Source organism: Monodon monoceros, unplaced genomic scaffold (assembly GCF_005190385.1).
Source record: "Monodon monoceros isolate NGI ecotype Baffin Bay Population unplaced genomic scaffold, NGI_Narwhal_1 Super_Scaffold_13, whole genome shotgun sequence".
Classification (NCBI taxonomy): domain Eukaryota; kingdom Metazoa; phylum Chordata; class Mammalia; order Artiodactyla; family Monodontidae; genus Monodon; species Monodon monoceros.
In genome coordinates, this window is record NW_021703769.1 from 80,729,035 (window position 1) to 80,749,666 (window position 20,632).

At 43.3% G+C, this 20,632-nt stretch overlaps 1 protein-coding gene across 4 annotated transcripts in view; it reads left to right on the forward strand.

Moving 5' to 3' along the window:
* The first annotated feature begins 841 nt into the window (after nt 1-841).
* Nucleotides 842-20,632, forward strand: part of SMURF1 (SMAD specific E3 ubiquitin protein ligase 1) — a 103,688-nt gene continuing 83,897 nt past the window's right edge. For 2 of the 4 annotated variants that reach the window (XM_029221770.1, XM_029221767.1), the window contains exon 1: nt 1,971-2,215. In XM_029221770.1, the coding sequence (XP_029077603.1) occupies nt 2,161-2,215 (55 nt within the window). In that variant the 5' untranslated portion in view covers nt 1,971-2,160. Of the gene's footprint in view, nt 1,489-1,948; nt 2,216-20,632 lie in introns of those variants that run through there. The other 2 variants (XM_029221768.1, XM_029221769.1) reach the window with 2 other exon arrangements.

Sequence of the window (20,632 nt, forward strand, 5' to 3'; positions counted from 1 at the left end):
TTCCTAGCTTCTGTGCACATCTCTATCACTGTATCATTATCAGTTCTTGTCTGCTTCATCCAACCAACAGAGCCTCGGAAGTGCTGGAGCTCTGACTTATTTATGTTCCTTGTCCCTAGCCATGTATTACTTGTTAATGATAAATGAAATGCAATCCAGTAACCTCCAGAAGTGGTCTGACTCAGCTGTTGAGGAAACAAGAAAAGGCCCAGACATCTAGGAAGGTAAGAAAACAATGAGGTTAAGAAATGAAAGGTTTTCAGGTAAGAAACAGCTGAGGTAAGAACAGGGGCCCACACTCAGGTAAGCAGAGAAAGAAAGACGTTTAGTCTGGTTTACGGAGAAGAGAGTTCTTGAATATGCGAACAAAGCAGAGGGAGAAATACTGACTGGACTGAAAGAAGAATGGGGATTACTCCAGGCATTGCAGGCTCTAAATGGATTGATTCAGATTCAGGAACTCAGTGACAATCGCCTCAAAGAGAAACAGAGCTGGATTCTGGATCTACTGCTCTGTTGACTCAACATAGTTTGTATTCTTGGATATTTCACTAGAATCAAAGTCTGAGCTGCAAGGGGCCATAGAAACGATCTAGGCCTGTCCTTTTATGTCACTGACTGAGGCTGGGAGAGGCAGCCTTGAATCCAGGCCAGGAGAGAGTCTTGAGCTCAGCCTGAGCAGGTGGACATGTCAAGGGGCTCCAGGAAGAGGGATCTGTTCTGAAGACTGTGACCCCAAGACAGGTCTCTGGCTGCAAGGGATGGCTGCAAGGGCTCAGAGCCTGGTTTCCTTAGGACACAAACCAAAAAAGGCATTCAAAGAATCAGGTAGTTGGTCAAAAACAAGTCTGATAAACAAACCCAGCTTTTCCTCTCTATCAACACAGTATTTCCTCTCTGTAACGGGTTAACAAACAGAGGAGTTTGTTTGCTGGAGAAAGCATAATGGGCTTTTAGTTCTACCCTGCGACTGTGGGAGAAGTGTTAACAGAAGGCAGGGAAACACAGGCCGTAAAGCTGCCTTTTTGCTTGGCTAAACTGTATGCAGATTGGATAATGACAAACATCTTATCTACCTCTTTATCCATCTCTCGCATCTTGTTTACCTTGTCCATATATGGCACTTTCTGCGATTCTGGCAACTTTGTTATGGGTCAATAGAGCGCACTAGTTGCCCAGAACACACCTAGGGGACTTTGTCTCTAGAAGTCCCTCCCTTGAAATTGCGTTGTCTAGACGCTCTTTACTAAAAGTAAATAAACTGGGAATGCATGCCTATTCGTGCAAAGTGCTTGGCGTAGTAACAGGCCACGGTTTCCTGTAAGCCCCCCTTCAACAGCTCTCAGGAGCTCGGAGCCTTGAGTGAGACCTGGAAAATCGATTCCATTCTCTGAACCTCAACGTCCGCATCGGCAAACCGGTTCCCTTCGAGAATGTGGCGAAGACCAAAGGCGACCACGCGCTGGCCCAGCCGTCCCGCCCGCCTAGGTGTGTGCCCAGCGCTCGCTCCCGGCCCCGCGGCTCTGCACACCGCGCCGGGTTCCGCGGGCCTCCGAAGCGCTCGGCCCCAGCACCCGATCTCCTCCTCCCGCCTCCCGGTCCGACGGGTGCCGGGAACCCGGCCACCGGCTCCGGACCCCTAGCGCCCTGGGCTGAGCGGGCGACGCAGCCGCGCGGCGCGCCCCGCCCAGACATCCCCGCGGGCGCGCGCACGCACGCAGGCGTGGGGGGCTGCACGACCCGGGCGCGCGCAGGGCCGGGCCGGCACGACGGCGGGAGCGCGCGCGGCTCCGGGAGGCGGTGGCGACGGCGGAAGCGGCGAGGGCGGCTGGCGTCCGGCTCTGAGGTGGTGGTGGTGGTGGTGGTGGTGGCGGCGGCGGCGGCGGCGGCGGCGGCGGCGGCGGCGGCGGCGGCGGCGGCGGCTCCGGACTGGGCTCGGCTGGGAGCGAGCGAGGGTCGGGGGCGCCGGGTCGAGAGCCGATCCCCCGGCTCGACCATCCGCCAGCCGCCCGGACGCCTGGGCCGCGGAGTTCGTGTCCCGGCTCGGACCCCGACGCCCAGCCCGGAGCCGTAACCTTGAGGCGGCGGCGGCGGGGCCGGGCCGGGCCGGGCCGGGGGGCGGCAGCGCTGGATCCGCGGCTGCCCGATCGTTGGCGGGAGATGTCGAACCCCGGGACGCGCAGGAACGGCTCCAGCATCAAGATCCGTCTGACAGGTACGGCCGGCGGGAGGCCCCCGCCGACACCCGGCGCCCACTCGCACCCCGCACGGCCCCTCATCAGCCCCGGAATTTCCCGCAGGGCGCCCTGGGGAAGTGGCCCTCCCCCACGCCGGCCGTTGTCCCAGGACCTGGTCGCCCCCCTCGGCGAGTGCCCCTCGCTGCTCCCTCCGGCCCCGCCCCCTCGCTTCTCCCCGGCCCCGCCCCCTCGCTTCTCACCCCCCCCACCCGCCCTCTCGCTTCCCTTCTTTCCCCCTCACCTGCCCCCTCCTCTCGCTTCCCCCCTCCTGGCCCCGCCCCCTCACTTCTCCCCTCCTGGACCCCCTCCGTCTCCCTCCCCTCCATTCCTCTTGCTCCCTTCTCCTTCTAGCCCCTCGCTTCTCCTCTCCTGGCCCCGCCCCCCGCTTCTCAACCCCTTCCTCCCTCAGGATTTCTTCCCTCTCCCCTCACCTGCCCCCTCTCTTTTCCCTCTCAGTCTCTCCCCTCGCTTCTCGCCACCTTCCCATTCTCTGGCTCTTCCCTATCTCTCCCCCCACCTGCCCCCTCGCTTCTCCCCTCCCGGCCTTGCCTCTCGCTTCTCCCTCCAGGTCTCTCCCCCAACCACCCACTGACTTCTCACCCCATCCCTCATCCGTTCTCTTGCTTTCCCCACCCCCCACTTGCCCCCTAGCTTCTCCCCTCCGGGCCCCGCCCCTTTCTTCTCTTCAGCCCCGCCCCCTCACTTTCCCCTAAACTCCTCCCCTCATTTTCTACCTAGTCCCGCCCCCGCTTATCTCCCAGCCCCGCCCCCTTGCTTCTGTCTGGCGGCCTCCACCCTTTCCTTCAGCCTCGAATTCCTGAATCCTATCTCGTAGCTTCTCCCAGTCCTGTTCTCATTTCCCCTCTGGTCCAGACCTCTTCAGTCTAGTCCACTTCCTTTCTCTCTCAGGCCAGGCCACTACCTACTCTTGACTGTGCTTCTTCAGTTCTTTCCTTTACCGTCACCCCTCTCCCACCCGCCAGCATCCTTGAAAAACCTCCCCCCGCCGCCGCCGCCCGCACCCCACGCACACTCTGGAGGCTTTGGCAGCTGCACTAACGCAGACTCCTTGATTCACTCTCATTGAGTCTTCAATGAAATGCCCGTGTCTCCTAGGTGGCTCATAGTGCAACCTTCAAGGGTGAGCGCGAAGCTCTGCTCTGGGCATGCGGCGTGGTGGTTCGGGTGTGTGTAGCTGCCAGCGGTGTCTGTCGGCTTGCCCCTCGCTAGCGGGCTCCAGAGATCCTGGACCAGTCTGCACCCTCATCTGCTCTTTCTCGCTCTCCCCATTCCTGCGGGTCTGCTGCCCCGTCTTCCGGTTTAAATTCACACCTGAGGCCAGATTGTAGTGTTACAAATACGGTTCTGCTGGGGGACTTTCCAAACGTGAATATTTCCCGCTCTGGAAAGGAAATAAAAAGTTCAGGCTAATCCCTGTTGGGGATTTTCCCCTGGATTTTTCTGTTCAGTGACTGGTCTGATGATGACTTAAAAGTCAGTCTGGTCAGATTCTTTGAAAAAGAGAATGATCATTTTGGACACTTTATGGCAAATGCATGGCCCTCAATTATTGGTGAAATCCCTGAAAACAGCAATGGGTGATTTTATTTTTTCAAACGAAAATTTCCTCTGAGAGTTCTTAGTTGTTGCATGATCCATTTTTTGTTTCAAGGAAGGGGAAATAGTTTTTTTTGTATAAAGATGTCAGATCGGGTTATGACCAGATAATACAATCAGATCAGATAATGATTTGGACCCAAACCCAGACTCTGGTTTTGTAAGTGACAAGTATATCCCAGGGATTTTTGTTTCTGGAGAAACATAATTCTTTATTCCAGGGCTGGTAGGAAACTCTCACTCACTATAGATACAGTATATACATTCTTATTTTTATGGTTACATAAAAGCCACGTTTTTGACTTTGTAATGCTTGTAAAACTTTAATTACTGACAACTTTCATTTGGTTCTCATTTACAGTGTAATCTATAATTGACATCAGATTAGTTTCAGTTTTCTTGTTAAAAGCAGAAGTAACTGATTTTATGAGTTGGGGTAGAAATGTGATTAATGTTTTAGAAGGACTAGGTTTTAATTACAACGTTTGTGTCAGGTGTATTTATATATTAATCAAGCCTAGTTGGCAGGTCTGGATGTGAGCCTTTTCCTCCTGTAGTGGAGGTTTTGTCCTTCCTCCCAAATTATTTTTGGACTCAGAAATTTAGATGTCATAGGTGCAGAAATGCTTTAAAGAGTTTTTGGATGGTGTTTGCTATCGCAGGATCAGGTGATGAGTGTTCTTTCCAAAACTCCTTTTCCCTTTCCCCCAGCTGACGTTACTCATGATCTAACGGGCTTTGTGAGTGTGGTCCTCCCTGCAGCAAGGTTGAGAATTTAGCGTTGATTGCAGACACACTTGATGCCAGTTGTCTGATGAACGTTAATTTACGTGGAAACGTCAGAACTAGATATTTTGTTGGCGGTAGAATAGGTTTTGGCCTCATCTTTGAGCTTGTCGGGGGGAGTTTGAAATCTCTGCACTTTTGGCATCTTGGGAAGCCATCTTTCAAGAGGTGTGTACTTTTGTTACAGGTTTCAGAGTTTATTTCTCTGTGTGATATTTGAAAAAATGATGTTTTAAAACGAGGGCTGTTCTAACCAGTCAGCGAATACCACACAGGGCACAGTTCAGTGGAAAGTATGAAGACGTTGGATTATGAAAGAATATTTAGAACTTTGGTGTCCACAGTTGTATTAGGCGGTTGGTGGGCTTAGAATTAGGAGACTTGATTCTGGTAAGATCAGCCATTAACTGCATGATATAGAACAAATTATTTAACCTTTCTGGGTTCTCGGTTTCCTAATATATAAAATGAGATTTCAACTCCATTATAACGTTCTTTCCTTCTCAAGGATATGTCAGTTTGTCTGCCTATTTATTCCAAATTACCGTTTGCTTATGCTTGCTTTTGTTAAGTGTCAGTCCTGATATTCAGAATTTGTGTTAAAACACAGCCCTCCTGTTTGATTTATGTCAAGCATTACTTTTGTGTATTGGTTACGTTTATGATTTCTTCTTTTCCCCTTCCTCTGGAGCCCTTTTTGTTTTTGAAAACTATTGGGTCGTATGTTGCACTGCTTTGGAAAGCTGGCCTAAACTAGTAGAAGAATGTGTGAGTCTTTATATTGAAATGACTATGATTTTAATGAGTGTCTTTGTGGTATTTTAACAGGAAAATCATTTTTAAATGGTTTCAGTAGGTTTGGAGCATAATATGTACAAAATCAAGTGATCTTGGTTGAAGAGCATTATCTTGCAGACATTGTAGAGTCCCCTGGCAAATCAAACACTTTGGAAACATTTTTATTTTAAATTCAAGCAGGATTTGCAAAAACTTTGTTCTTACATGGTGCACATATGAATCCCAGATACATTATTTAGGTCATTTTGGTAAAAATGGAATTTTGAGCTCAGGGTTCCACAGTGCTCTTCAAACAAATTAAATTTTATTCTAATGTTAACCAGTTAGTTGAAATACCAAATGCCTAAACTTTTTCTTTGGTGCTTTTATGCCTTGAAATACTCTCATATTTCCTTCTGTTTTTATATTTTTTGGAGTGTTGACTGTATATTGGGAAGGGAGAAAAATTCTAATTCCAAGTAGAGAAGGGGAAACCTTCTTGATAGCCTATGGAAATAGAATAGAAAATAGAAACTATTTTTAGAGTTATAGCACATGTAATGTAAGGCTGACTTGTTTTTGGCATCCAGATGATCCAGCTTGGAGAGAAGTAGTTTGTAGTCATAACTGTTTATAACATTAATTGATCAATCACAGGTGACCTAATTGATTTGAAATAGGTTTTTCTTAAGAAAGATTAAGAAATCTGTGAAGATGTTGCCTGTGTCAATTTGTACCTGACTTATGTAAGGCGGGCAGAACTCTTGTTTTAACAACTGGAACTGTGATAAGAAGGAATAAGTCATCACTAGTTACCCAACATTCACCCTCCACCTGAGTTTGCCTAACATTTTCCTTAGAGTCGGCCTCAAGTTCATGCAGGTGCAGCCAAGGTACTTCTTTGAGCCGAATCATCTAAGGATGTGGGATGGGCTAGATCAAATGCTACTGCAAAACTTATACTGCAGTTATACTTTAAAAGCAATAACCCTCTGCCAAGTACACGTTCTGGTATTGATTTTTTGGGGAAAATGTTTATTTGGCTGCTTGGGGTCTTAGTGGCAGCACAAGCGGAATCAAGCACGGAGTCTTAACCACTGGACCACCAGGGAAGTCCCTCTCGTGTTGATTTTGTGATTTGGTCACATCTGTGCTGTCTTAAGAAAAACCTTTTTTTCCCCCCCTCAAATCCATTAAAAAAGAATCTTCTTGACCCACCTAACTGGCTTGAGAAATGAACTATTTCATATGCTGTATCTCTCTGTATTTTTATAGTAGTTGTGATTTATCAAACTAGCATTTTTTATTTCAATCCTATTTCTTTGTCAGTTCAAAAACTCCTATTTTTGCAAACATGAAAGTTGTGTCTGAACTTCAGGTTTTTTCTTCTCTTCTGCAGATTTTCCTTTTCTGTTTGGTCACATTGGCCGGTTCTAATGTGGAACATTGGGTGACGGGGAGGGTCCTGGGGCCTGAGTCACTTGTGAAGAAGTATTTCCTCCTGAATTAAAAAAAAAAGAAAGACTGACCCATAATATTTCAACATCAGCTCACTGATCCAGTTCACTAGCCTGGCTGTTCTGTAACATGTTTGTGGGCACTGGTTAAAAGTTAAAATAGCTGAATCGTGCATTTTATTGAGTACTCAGAGCAAAAAGGAAGTTCAAAAAACCTTCTGAAATGGATGAAATAATTTGGTGCCTGTGCCATGCTCTGATTTTCTGGGTGAGAAACCCTAACCTTTAGGATTCTCACTTAAATCAATTTTTTGTTATTTCAAAACCATTTCAGTGACTAAATGTTTTTAAACAAAGAGTTAGTAAAAAATACGTGGGTTTGTTATGTTGTTTTTTTTGTCACCGAACAACTCAAATGACTAGTTTGCTTGTTTTGTAAGTGAATTTTATTGAGAGAAAGCCCCTCACTTAAATTGGCTTGTTGTCGCCGCATCTAGCTGCCCAAAGTCCCTAAGGCCATTCTAGTTGAGAGCTGTCGAGCTCTCTCAAAAAAAACCAAAAGCTCATAACCCTGTGAATCAGACATATCTTCTTTTTAAAATGTTAGAATTCCTGTTGTGTCTACAGATGAAATCGAATCCATTTAGATACTTAAACTAAGTGAAATGGTGTTTCCATATTTCTAGATTAAAGGGAAAAAAATCCTCTTATTGTCTTAAAACAAGGCTTAAATAATGTACAATCAGTGCGTCTGGTGATGGCCCTACTCTGTAATTCCAGCTGTGTTCACCTCCATTGCAGCTGAAAGGAATTCTAATTGGCTGAGGAATGTCGGCAGCATCATGTATCACGGAGAACGGACCTATTATGCTGGCTGCTGGGTGATGCATTTCAGATGTTTTAGGCTCCTGAGTCCAACTTGGAGGTTGCTTACAGGGAGTCTGGAAGAGAATGTTGTGAAGCTGTAGCGGGGGTGAGGGGGTTGTAGAAGGCAGCCTGCTTTCTTCTTTGTACATTGGGCATCTGCTCAATTCTCTAAAGGCCTTGGTGCTTTCTTGTGGCTTAACCACCGGATTGGGATTCAGAAGGTCTGATTTTATTTCTAACTCCCAAAAGTGCCACAGTGAAGAAAGGGGGTGGGTGGAGTTATAATCTATTTGTGACTCAGTCTTCCTATCTGTAATGGGAAGTACCTGCCTTTTTATATCAGGCGAGGACTTGATACGGATTAAATATTTTGATGAGTAGTTTTGAATTATTTCTAGAGTAGACAGTGTAAATCCAAAGTCATAGATTCCTGTTATTTCTTATTCCTAAATAATCACGTAAGTGCTAAAGCTAGTGATGTATTTGACACTGAAGAAAATCAATGGAATCTACTGATAAACATGGAAAAATAATACTCAAGAATGAACTGTTAAATTCTCTATGCATTCATAAAGTTCCTTAGAGAAGTCACGAGCCAAAGCCAGCATCATTTTTTTTTTTTTTTTTTGCGGTACGCGGGCCTCTCACTGTTGTGGCCTCTCCCGTTGCGGAGCACTGGCTCTGGACGCGCAGGCTCAGCGGTCATGGCTCACGGGCCCAGCCGCTCCGCGGCATGTGGGATCTTCCCGGACCGGGGCACGAACCCGTGTTCCCTGCATCGGCAGGCGGACTCTCAACCACTGCGCCGCCAGGGAAGCCCGAGCATCATTTTTAATTGTGAAACCTTGGAAGCATTCCCATTAAAATCAGGAGCAACACGGATGTACACTGTTACAATTGTTATGAACCAGAGAAAGACATCAGAAAGCAAAATTCCTATTATTTGCAGGCAGTATGATTTTATATCTTTTAAAATCCAAAAGAAGCAGCTGAAAAACAGTTATAAACCATACAAAAACTTTAGTAGTTGGATAGAAAATTTCTCCATGGAAAAATAAAATGGATAAAAATCGATAGCCAAAGACAAACTAGGAAAAACAATTTGTAATCTATATATTATGAAAGTCAAGCTTGTTTAATATATAAAGAGCTTTCACAATCAATTAGAAAAAGGCCAATAACCTATTTGGCAAAGGATGCGGACAATTCACAGAAAAGAATGAAAATGGATTTCAAGCATGTGAAGACACTCAGCCCTATTCATTCCAAACAAAATACCAATTAAAACTAAGGGTGAGGGACTTCCCTGGTGGCTCAGTGGTTAAGAATCCACCTGCCAGTGCAGGGGACACAGGTTCGAGCCCTGGTCCGGGAATATCCCACATGCTCCGGAGCAACTAAGCCCGTGCACCACAACTACTGAGTCTACGCTCTAGAGCCCGCGAGCCACAACTACTGAGCCCGTGCACCACAACTACCAAAGCCCGCACACCTAGAGTCCGTGCTCCAAAACAAGAGAAGCTACCGCAATGAGAAGCCCGTGCACCGCAACTAGAGAAAAACCTGTGCGCAGCAGCGAAGACCGAACACAGCCAAAACAAACAAACAAAAAACAAAAAAACTAAGGGTGAAACAGTTTGTCATCTAGCAGATTGGCAGAGACTAGAGTTTGAAAATATGTCATGATGACAAAGGTGTGGAAAAGCAGAAACTTTTACACTGTTGGTTGAGAATATAAATTGGTACAATGTAGTAAGAAGGGCAGTCTGATATCAGATAATAAATGTATACGTCCTTTGATCTGACAATTCTACCCTTAGGAATTTTTCTTACAGATATATTCACACACTTATGTAAAGGCTTATGTGCAAAGTCATTGTAGCACTGTTTGAAATTGTAAAAGACTGAAAACAAATATGCATTAATAGAAAACTAGTTAAATCAATTATGGTATATCCCCAGGGAGGTGTAGCTGTTTAAAAGAATAAGATAGTGCTTTGTGTTCTGATATGGAATATTCTCCAAGGTATGTTATTGAGTGGGGGAAAAGCATGATTCAGAAGAGTGGAAATTGTACATACTATTTGAGTAATAAAACAAGATAAAGATAAAAGGGAAACTTATAGATCTATCTGCATAGATATCACTGGAAGGATTCTGTCGAAATATTGATTGTGATTTCCTCTGGGGAGGAAAACTGGGGTTGAGGGTCCAGATGAGAGAGAGAGACTTGGTTTTATTGTATTCCTTTTACTATTTCATCTCCCCTCCTGCCCCCTTTCTCCCCCCCACCCCTTGAGCATGTATTGCTTTTCAACAATTAAAAATGTTAAAAACAAACAAAAAAAGAATCTACAACTCTTAAGAAGAAAAGAGTTTCTTAGAGCAACTAGTATATTAATTGCTAATTGTAATTGTTTTCAAATGTAGGTGTTCTGAAAATGCAAATTGTGCCAAATGTATTGTAAAGGGCTAAAATAGCATCTAAGGGTATATATCCATGTTTATATACATTGCATTGCAGGTCTGAACAGACATTCTTCCAGAGAATATGTTCATTCTGATACTGAGAATACTCCCCCAAAACAAATGCCCTTGTTCTAGCATATTAAAAACTTATTCCAGCCTGAATGATTCTTTCCAGATTCAGGAATCTAATCCTACTTAGACCTACTTTTTATAGAGAGCCTTTTGAAAGACTGGGGTCTTGATTCTGAATAATAGTGCTGGTTTATATCATTTATTTGGAATGTCACTTGGGGTTATCTCTGACCTGTTTTTGTAAAATAACCTCCTCCCTAAATTGGGATAAAAATGTTGACTTGCATAAGCCAGCAATAATAATTTGGTATATTTCCCAAGTATTTATAATCAATACGTTTATTTTGAACTTTTAAAAAGGCCTGTTTGTTAATTTTAGTGGTGCCTAAAAAAGAAATATTGATATCTGACTCTGTAGAAGTAGACAAAGTCATAGCCACATGTAATTTGTTGCCTTTTTATTCTCTTAGATCTTTGGGATCAAAATCTTAGTTTTACTGTATTGTATTTCTACATATATTACCTACAAATCATAGGTCTGATGATTGCTTGATGGGTGTTCGTACGTATGAGTATTAGTAATGCCTTATATTGTACGGTGTTTCATAGTTTCCAGAGAGTTCTCATAAACATTTCCTCACCTGAGGCAAGATACAAGCCAGCCTCAAAAAGTTTTTTTGGTTTGTTGTTTTTTTAAATGTGTTTTTGTTTCTAGGTTAAAAAAATAGCATGCAATTTGTTTTAGTCTTTAAAAACACATTTTACAGGAGAGAGAGGATAGTTTCTCTCATCCTAAATGGATAATCATTTCACGGGCCGATACAAAAATTCTCAGAAGCACGCTTAATCCAACTATAATAAATTCGTATGCTTTACAATAATCAATACTCATGTGCAGAAGGCCTGCATGTACTCATGGGATGTTGATTTAACTCTTCTCAGTCTTTATTGAGGATAATCCACACTCACAAAATTAGGCAAGTTTTCTTTGGGGGTGCGGTAAGGTAGCATTTTTTTTCTCCACAGTTATTTGAGGTTGGAAACATGACATTCTTCTTCTCCCCCAAACATGCCTAGTAGACTAAGCTTAACGTGTCCAAAACAGTCTTCTTGATCCCCTCTCCCCAGAAACCTTTCTCTCTAACAGACATCCCCACTTCATTAAATCTACCCAGTTGCCCAAACCAAAAAATGAGCGTCATTGTCATTCTTCATATCTAATTTATCCTCAAGTCCTCTCATTTCTGTTACCACAGTTTATCTGGAATGTGTCTCCTCTGGAATGTGTCTCCCCTTCATGTCCATTGCCCTCACCCTAGTTCCAGCTGCCACCATCATCAACTCTTGCTTGGACAGCTGCTGCTTGCCCTTTTTTATTCTAGTGTTACTTGTAACCAAAACCATCCGGCTGCAGTATTAGTTATTTCTCTATTTCAACGATGTTAAATAATTTATGATAAAAGTCCTTGCTTGGGGAAATCCTCAAGTGGAGACGGAAAGAGACTGGCTGACATTGCCCTTCCTCCCGGCCAGTGTGGCTCCTTCACTCCTGCTTCTATGTTCACTGCCTCCGGCTTCAGCTCTAGGCGCCTTGGTGAGGATGTCCAGTTGTCTTTGTCAGGGTTACATGGAGCTTCTCTTGGTCTGATGATTGAGGGATGGCCAGTGACAAGTTGAATTGTGTACTACGGTGGAGCTGGATCAGGAAACCCAGTTGAAGACTACGATTTGAAAGAGTGAAGAATGGGAAACATATAGTCTCTATGGTCCAGAGCACATGTTACATTCTCCTGTACAAGAAAAGCACACTGGCTGCCTCTGGATAACTCACAATTTGATCACCCCCCGCAGTCATTCCCAAGATGCTCTGACCCTAGTCTGGCCCATCTTTGTGATGTCTTCAACCATTCGGCTGTTCAGACCAAAAACTTGGGTGTCTTCCTTGGTTTTCTTCTCTCTCATCCTCTAGAAGTTGTCAGCTCTGCCTCATGTACCATCTCCTGCATCTTTCTACTACTCTCCATCTTCACTTTTACCGCCCTAGTCCCAGGCATCGTCACCTCTCGTTGGATGCTTGCAATAGTCTTCCAAGTGATCTCCCTGCTTCTGTATATTGAAATATCATATACATACAGAAAAAGGCAGTGTACGGTTTGTTGGTATCTTCTAAGCTGAACACACTTGTGTAACTATCTTAGATCAGCGGTTCTCAACTGGGGAGTAATTTGGCCCACCAAGGGACTTTTGGCAATGTCTAGAGACATTTTTGCTCATTACTACTTTGTGGGTGTTACTAGCACGTAGTGGATAAAGGCCAGGAATACTGCCAAACATCCTACGATGTACCAAACAGACCCCCACAGCAAAGAATTATCCAGTCCAAAATATCAGTAGTGCTGGAGAAACTCTGATCGAGATCAAGAAGTAGAATATTACCAGTATCTGGAATACCCACAAGCTACCTTCCCAGTTTCTACCCCCCACCCCCAAAGATAATCACTGCCCTGTCGTGACAGCCTGCTTTTGAACTTCATGTTAATGGCACCATACAGTAGGCATTCTTTTGTGACTGACCTCTTCAACATTACATTTGTGAAATTCACCCATATTGTTGTGTGGTTGTACATTATTCATCCTTTTTGCGGTAGAGTATTATGTCAAACTAAATATAATTGATCCCTTTACCAGTCGACGGGCAATTGGGTAATTTCTAGTTTTGGCTGTTATGAATAGTGCTGCTATAAACATCCGAGTGTGCGTCTTCTGGCGAGAATATACATGCATTTCTGTTAGGTGTATACTTAGGAACGGATTTGCTGGGTCATATGGAGTAGGCATATGTTCAACTTTAACAAGACTGCCAGACAGTTTTCCAAAGTGGTTGTACCAGTTTACATTCCCACGGGCAGTGTGAGAGTTCCAGTTGCTCCGTATTGTTGCCAATCTTGGTCTTCTCTTTTTTTTCTTTTAGCCCTTTTGGTGAGTGCAGCATAATATCACATTTTGACTCTGCTTCCGCTTTCACTTTTCTCCAATCCATATCTTAAATGGAAGCCTAAGGCATCTTTCCTTTTTAACTTTTTTTTTTAATTTCTTTTTTTTAGGTAAGGTAGGGCTTTGGTGTAAGCATTGTAAGCTAAGGTTTTCTCCTCTCCCGAGAAACAATTCTCCCGCCCTTCTAGGCAGTATTATCCTGTTGAGAGTGAATGACCTACCCTAGTGTGTCAGAATCACCTGTGGGTTGTTAAATTTCAGATTGCTAGGGCCACCCTCAGCCACTAGCAAATATATGTTTATATTAAAAAATCTGGGTCTGTATTTGGATGTAATGTGAAAAAGGTAAATTTTTTAGTCAGAAACCTTAAAATCTTGTTCCTATGAATAATTTCTAATTTATACGTAGGTAATATTTTGTCTACATACCAGGTTTCCTTCCTGAGATCTCCTGTGTAGGTTCAGACTTGTTTTCTTTGCAAATAACTAGTACTGTATTAAAATAATATCAACAGAGAATCGTATAGACTAATATATTACAAACCTAAATTCAATATTTTTGTTCCAAAAAGAAATAGATGCACACTCTTCACACAATTGCCACGTGAGTTCTATTTAATCTTTCATTATCATAAACACATTTGTTCTCCCTAAAGCCCCAAATAAAATGACTTGCATTTTGTGAGTCAAATATTATGAGTTTTATCTTAGGATTTGTTTAAATGTGATTTAGTCATGCTTTTAGCTTTCTTATTTATTTACTTACCTAAATTGAGGTATAATTGGCATATAACACTGTGTCAATTTCTGGCGTACAATATAATGATTTGATATTTGTAGACACTGTGAAATGATCACCATGCTAAGTCTAGTGAACATCCATCACCTTACACAGTTACAAAAAGTTTTTTTTGATGAGAACTTTTAAGATCTCCTCTCTTAGCAACTTTCAAATTTGCAAAATATTTTAAACTTTTAATTGAAGTAACTGTAGATTCATAGGAAGTTGCAAAGAAATGTACAGGGAGGTCTGTGTACCCTTTACTATGCCTCCCCCATTTTTAACATCATGCATACCTATGGTATGATATCAAAACAAACTGACAGTCAGCATTAGTACAATCCCCAGGTCAGATTTCACCAACTGTATGTGCAGATTTGTATAACCAGCACCACAATCGAGATGCAGACCTGTGCTGTGTTGTCCTTGGTGCTCTCCCTTTAAAGGCACATCCACCCCTCCCTCATCCCTGGGACCCCTGGCAATCACTACTCTGTTCGCCATCTCAAACTCTTTTCAAAGCAGAAATTAGATCATGTCATTCCCTTCTTTAAAGTCCTCCAGTGGCTTCCTACTCAGAATAAAATCAAACTCCCTGTGTGATTCTGCCCCGGCTGCCTCTCTGGCCTCGTCTGTGTCATTTTCTCCCTTTGTTCTCGAGGCTGCAGACACCCAGCCGTAAAACACGGCAAGCTTGTTCCTGCTTTAGGGATTTTGCATGAATTATTCCTTTATTTTTCTCTTTTCTTCCTCTTCTTCTGCGTCTTCGTTGTTGTCTTCTTTCTTAATGAAATGCTCGAATGCTCTTCCCTTGATTGTTTTTTTTCCATGGTTGGTCCTTCTTGTCATTCAATTCCCAGTCCAAGTGTCACCTCCTCAGGAAGACCTTTCCTGACCACCCCATTGAAGTAGCTCCCTCACTGTCACACAGCAGCCTTACTTCCTAACCAGCAATCATCACTTCATGATATTTTTGTTGGGTGTTGGTGTAACAGCTAGCTGTCTAGTCGACCGGATTTTCTCTCTGCTCCTAGTATGTAAGTTCCATGAAGCCCGCGGCCTTGCTTACAGACGTCTTGTTTATGTCTGTGTTCCCACTGAATGTTGCTTGGTACACAGCAGTGTTCACAAACACTCGCTGGTTTGAATTAATGACCTTCTTGTAGATTGGGTTCCATGGCCACATCTGAGTTGGACACTGGAGGAGACCCCTCTTGGGGGCAGAGTTTGTGGGCTGCTTCTTTTTGGCCACAGAGTGAGATAGCGGCGGGGAACTGGGCAATCAGAGCCTGCTGTAAACTCAGCTTGGGAGGTCTGTGACCATATGACACCCCCAAACCTAGTCTGCTCCTGGACTTTGGGCAATTCCGGGGGTTTGAACCAAGGCCTGAAATGTTCCCAAGTCTAGAATCTGGCCCATCTTCATAACGTTTGGTTTCCTCGTTTTCTCCTTTGCTTTTCCCTCAGGGCTGTTGGAAATAAGTGGTTGGATGGAGGGACATCATGAATTTGTCTCTTGCCCATGGGATGTTTTGCAGTAACATCTCGAATGATGTTTCCCATTTTCAGGCTGAGAATACCTCACGAGGGTGTTTGGGGGATGCCTGGGGGTCAGGATTCTTTTGCCCACCCTACCCCACAGTCTTATCTCTTGCCAAGGCTACCACTTCCCTCCCTCTTTATCCTGTTTTCTCTCTTCAAATCTCTCGGTCCCCTTGGATTGCGATTTGAAGCAGAAAGGCCCTCTTTTAGCAAAGGCATATTTTCCTCCCTTTTCGTTTTGTCTCCTCAAAGATCCTTACTAAATGCTGTGAGTAGTCGGAACCTTGCATCTTTCCTATTGAGTGCCTTAATGTTCCTTGTAGTCTTGGTGGGCACAGCAGGCCACAGGCCACAGCCTGATTGTTTCTTTTCTCCAAAATAGTTAAATGCTCAGGCTGGGTTCATGAGGTGTTCATTGAATTTTACCCTGTCTCCTTTCTTCAGCCAATTTCACATTTTTACTTCTGTCTTGTATTTACAATACCACACTTCCTGATACTGCCTTTTTATTAGTTTTAAAAAACAGAATGCTTTCAGATGTAAGTAGCAGACAACCTAGCTTAAATTGTCTCAATAGAAAGAATTTCCTTCAGTAAATTAACAGCAAAGTGCAAAAGTAGTTCCAGTGGCATGGCAAGGACCTGGTTTTCCCATTTCTCAGTGCTGTGACCTCAGACCATTCTTGGCTGCCCCTTCCCCTTGTGTTCCAAAGGTAGGACGTGGCTACCAGCAGCTCCCATGGCTGTTTGCTTCTGGCTTTAACTAGCAGAGATGTTAAGAGAACACTTCCCCAGTAGCTCATACCTAGAGTAGAAGTTCTGGAGTTGAATCTTCTTGTCTGATTGGCCTAATTTGGGTCACGTGTCCATCTCTGAGCCAACCACTGGCTAGGATGATGGGAATTAGGGTCCATCTTGGAATCCAGTAATGGTGTTAGTCTCACCCAACATATAGGACTAGGACATTTGAGGGAACAGGAAAAGAAATGCTAGGAAGGCAGCCAACAAATAAGTAGACAATACCATTTAATGAACTTCTGAAAAAAAGAATGCCCTCTTTGTAGTAGTGTGAATTAAAAGATGTATTTTTGTAGAAGTGCCAAACGTTTTTGCCAGGTGTTAGGAATGGTAGCTTTATATGTGAACTTACCCCAACAAATTTCATTGTCGATTTGTATTATAGAATGTTTTCTGGTTTGTTGTATAGTGTTGTTTTATTTGGGACTATTTCAATACTGATTTAAATAAAATTTAGGTACAGAACATAGGAATACATTCTTATATCATTTCTCTAGAGATAATCGAATATTTTTAAGGAAGAAAAATACATGTTAATTATAAGTTGAATTCAGGATGTATAAAAAGAGAAAAATTGGTTTTTATGCAAGAGTATAATTTTTCTCAGAAAGGTGATTACCAACCCTTCCTTATAATAAAGGCTTTGAATTAATAATTAATATCTGTTCTTGATATCTGGAGCTCTGTATTTTTACTCCTATATTCCTTCGAACGCATGCTCCAAGGAATGGTTGGGTCTCTCAGACCCTCAAGCTCTTCCCTCTGTGGAGTCAGTGAGGCCGGGTGGTTAAGAGCTGGACTGGAGCCAACCTCATCTCTTAGTTTCCCCAGCTATAAAAATGGGGAAAATAATTGAAGCCACATCAGAGTATTGTGAGTATTAAATAAAATAATCCACATGCAGTGTCTGGTACACAGTCAGTGTTCAATACATGTTAGCTAATATTAACATTGTCGTATTTTGGTGACTCTAAGATGACTTTGATTGAAAGTCACACCATTGTTTTATATACCACTAAAAAAGAAACACCAGTATTTACACTACAATATGATTCATTTGAAGATTTCAGAGATGTTAAAATATGAAGAAATGTGTCTTAGAATCAATGATATATGGTATTATGGCTGCCTCTGACTTGAAAGTCCTGGAAATTGTTTGTATACCCACAAATTAATGCCATCTGTCTTCAGTTTAAACATAACACAGTGGGATCTAAAGTTTCCTTTCCTTTTTGTTTTTGTCCTAAACATATATTGTATTTGGTCTCACATGTTGCAATATTGGCAATTTCATAATTACTAATTCATTACGTAGGTTGAATAGCGGATGCTATGAGACCCACCATAGGCTTTGCAAACTTGGGTTATTTGCTTTTCTTCAGTGATTTAGAAAGAAATTTGAGATACATTTTTGGAATTATTAATATTGGTAGAATAAACCTATTTGGAAGCTCAAGGCAGGTTAAATGATAGTGCACATTACCTTCTAGAAAAGCACAAGTTGTAGGCAGAAAGCCAACTTAGGAAAGCGCCTCTGGTACACCCAAACACATTCAGTTTAGAAAGAGTAATATTGCTGTTTGAAAGAAATGTGTGGTAGTTGATTTTCCACTAAAATATAAATGCGGACAGTATATTGTAGAACTTGAGAGACAGTCACAGACTATTTAAGCCCCAACTTGGTGTAGTAAAAAGTAGCTATGTACTATGCTTAGCATAAATTTAGAAGTAAAACCCGTAAGGATATCACATAACTCGATAGAGTGCTATTTCTCTTGGAAATTCTCTGGTATTTAGAGTGTTGTGAATGGGGTAGTATAAGCCTATTTTTTTGTTTGTTTTTTTTAAGGCCTGTTTTTGATATTAAAATTGAAATGAATGATAAAAGTCTTTTCGGAGACTCGACCTGTTTACTTATTGCATTATTTATGGCTTACTTCATCAGCTGAATGTCAGCAGGATTCTACTCTTGTTGATGACAACTGAGTGAGTGGAGCAGATGTGCTGTTGGGTTACCTTGTCACAGCCCTAGAGGCAGTCCCCTGGCACATCTGGCACATGAAGTATTTAAATGTTATTTGAGGGTGTTGATCATGACTGGCAAAGACTGTATCTCAGTGCAGTCCATATTTTAATGCGTTCTGAAACAGCAGTGTTGTTCTCTTTCAGGGAACCCAGGAGACTTTGTTTGCTGTATTTTGTATAGAATTCAGCGTAACAGTACCAAAAATAACACTTTTATTTTAGAAAAGGAGGTTTACTTTAGAAAATAAAGGGTACCTAAATTGAAATAACAGGAAAATTATTTCCAAAAGCAGACATTTGATCGGCTTCAGTACTTTTCTCATCACCTACATAGTAGTGATGTTTATATTTAGAATAGAGAGAAGCCAGTGCAAGATCTCTCAGCAAGGCTTTCCTAAAGGATGTGATTATGTCAGTGTTACTCCAGGTGTTTAATTTCAGGCAGTGTGAGTCAAGGATCTGGTGTTTCTTATGTTAGAATAGATTGGACTTGATTCAGAAAGAAAAAAATCCCCAAACAACCCATTAATTTGAAGTGTATAAATCACAGCCTAAAAATGATTTTAGTTAGAGTTTTAAAATAGATGACCCATGCATGTAATAGAAGAGGGTACCCATTAAAAATGCCTTTTCCTCCTCCCTGCCCCTTGCCAACCATCTTGCCTCCAGAGACGCAGCAATTATTACCATGGTATTATTAATGTCTCTAGTAGCATTCTTCCAGAGGTTTTCTGTTCCCTTTTCTCTATCTCTTCCTCTCTCTTTCTTGTTAACACAGGTGACAGCGTACTATATGCACTGTTGTGCACCTTGCTTCTTTCACGTCATCAGGGACTGCTCTACCTTTGGAGCTCCAGAGCTGCCTCTGTGGCAGAAACAGCGCTGCTCAATGACTGTCCTTGTGCCCTTCAACTTTTCCCAGTTGCCTGGAGGTTATGTGGCACCACGTGATTGATTCTGGCTAGTGAACCGTGAGAAGCAGTGATCTGTCTCACTCGGGGGCCGAGGCCATAAGCACCTCCAGCTCTACCATGGAGTACCCTGAACCGTGTGTGTATCATATGGGGGGGATGCTCCATCAGCCTGGGTCCCTGAATGATTATGTGGAGCAGAGGGTCCTCTTCTGCCCGGGCCTGAGCCCTAGAGCCAGGCTACGTTGGATAAAATAGTGATAGCAGGGGCTTCCCTGGTGGCGCAGTGGTTGAGAGACCGCCTGCCGATGCAGGGGACACGGGTTCGTGCCCCGGTCCGGGAAGATGGCACGTGCCGCGGAGCGGCTGGGCCCGTGAGCCATGGCCGCTGAGCCTGTGCGTCCGGAGCCTGTGCTCCGCAACGGGAGAGGCCGCAGCAGTGAGAGGCCCGCGTACCGTAAAAAAAAAAAATATAATAAAAAAAAAATAGTGATAGCAAGGAATAAACCTCTGTTTCTACATCATATCAGCCTCTCCTGATGGATGTAGCCTGGTTCTTAACAGCTCTGAAATGCATAACCCTTGAAGGAACCCAGTTCAGGGTATCTGATAGTTTGTTAAAGAATAAAAGGGCTTCTAATTAAAGAATCATCTTTTTAAGTAACCAAATACCAGAGAAAAACATTTTACCCCAGTGTATTACTACAAAATGCAGCATATCTATCTATCTCTGTAGTAGTTTTTTGAGGAATATATAACTATTGAAATATATGCAGAAGAAATATGCATTTGATTATTTTAATGAGGCTTGATTATTTAACATTGAAGCCCTTAATTTTCGCATTCGAGTTTGATGTTGATTTTCTAGTGAGATTGCTTCTAAAGGAAGATAAGCCTCAAGCCATCTATACTAGCTTTACTCATTGTTAAGCATGATGCTTAAGGATGAGAGAGGCATTGCAGAAATATAGTCATCTCTGCCAGGAACCTAACAGTACCTAGGGAAGTGAGACGTTCTCTAGAAACAGTTAAGCTCTGTAGGAAAAGTGCCAGATTGAACAGGAAGCTCCTTGTGGGCCAGAGAAGTGCAGCTGCTGGGGAGGCCCAATTTGAAGTGGCTCTGGAAAGATCTGGATGGGGAGAGGGACCATGCGGTAATAGCACATGCAGAAACAGGTGGAATGGAGCAAGAGAGTGGCCTTTTTGAAGGTCAGACTGAAGTAAGAGATGCCGGACGGGTGGGCCTGGAGGACTCAGGCTGCAGTGGCAGCCTGGATGCGGGTGGGGTCTGGGTAGCAGT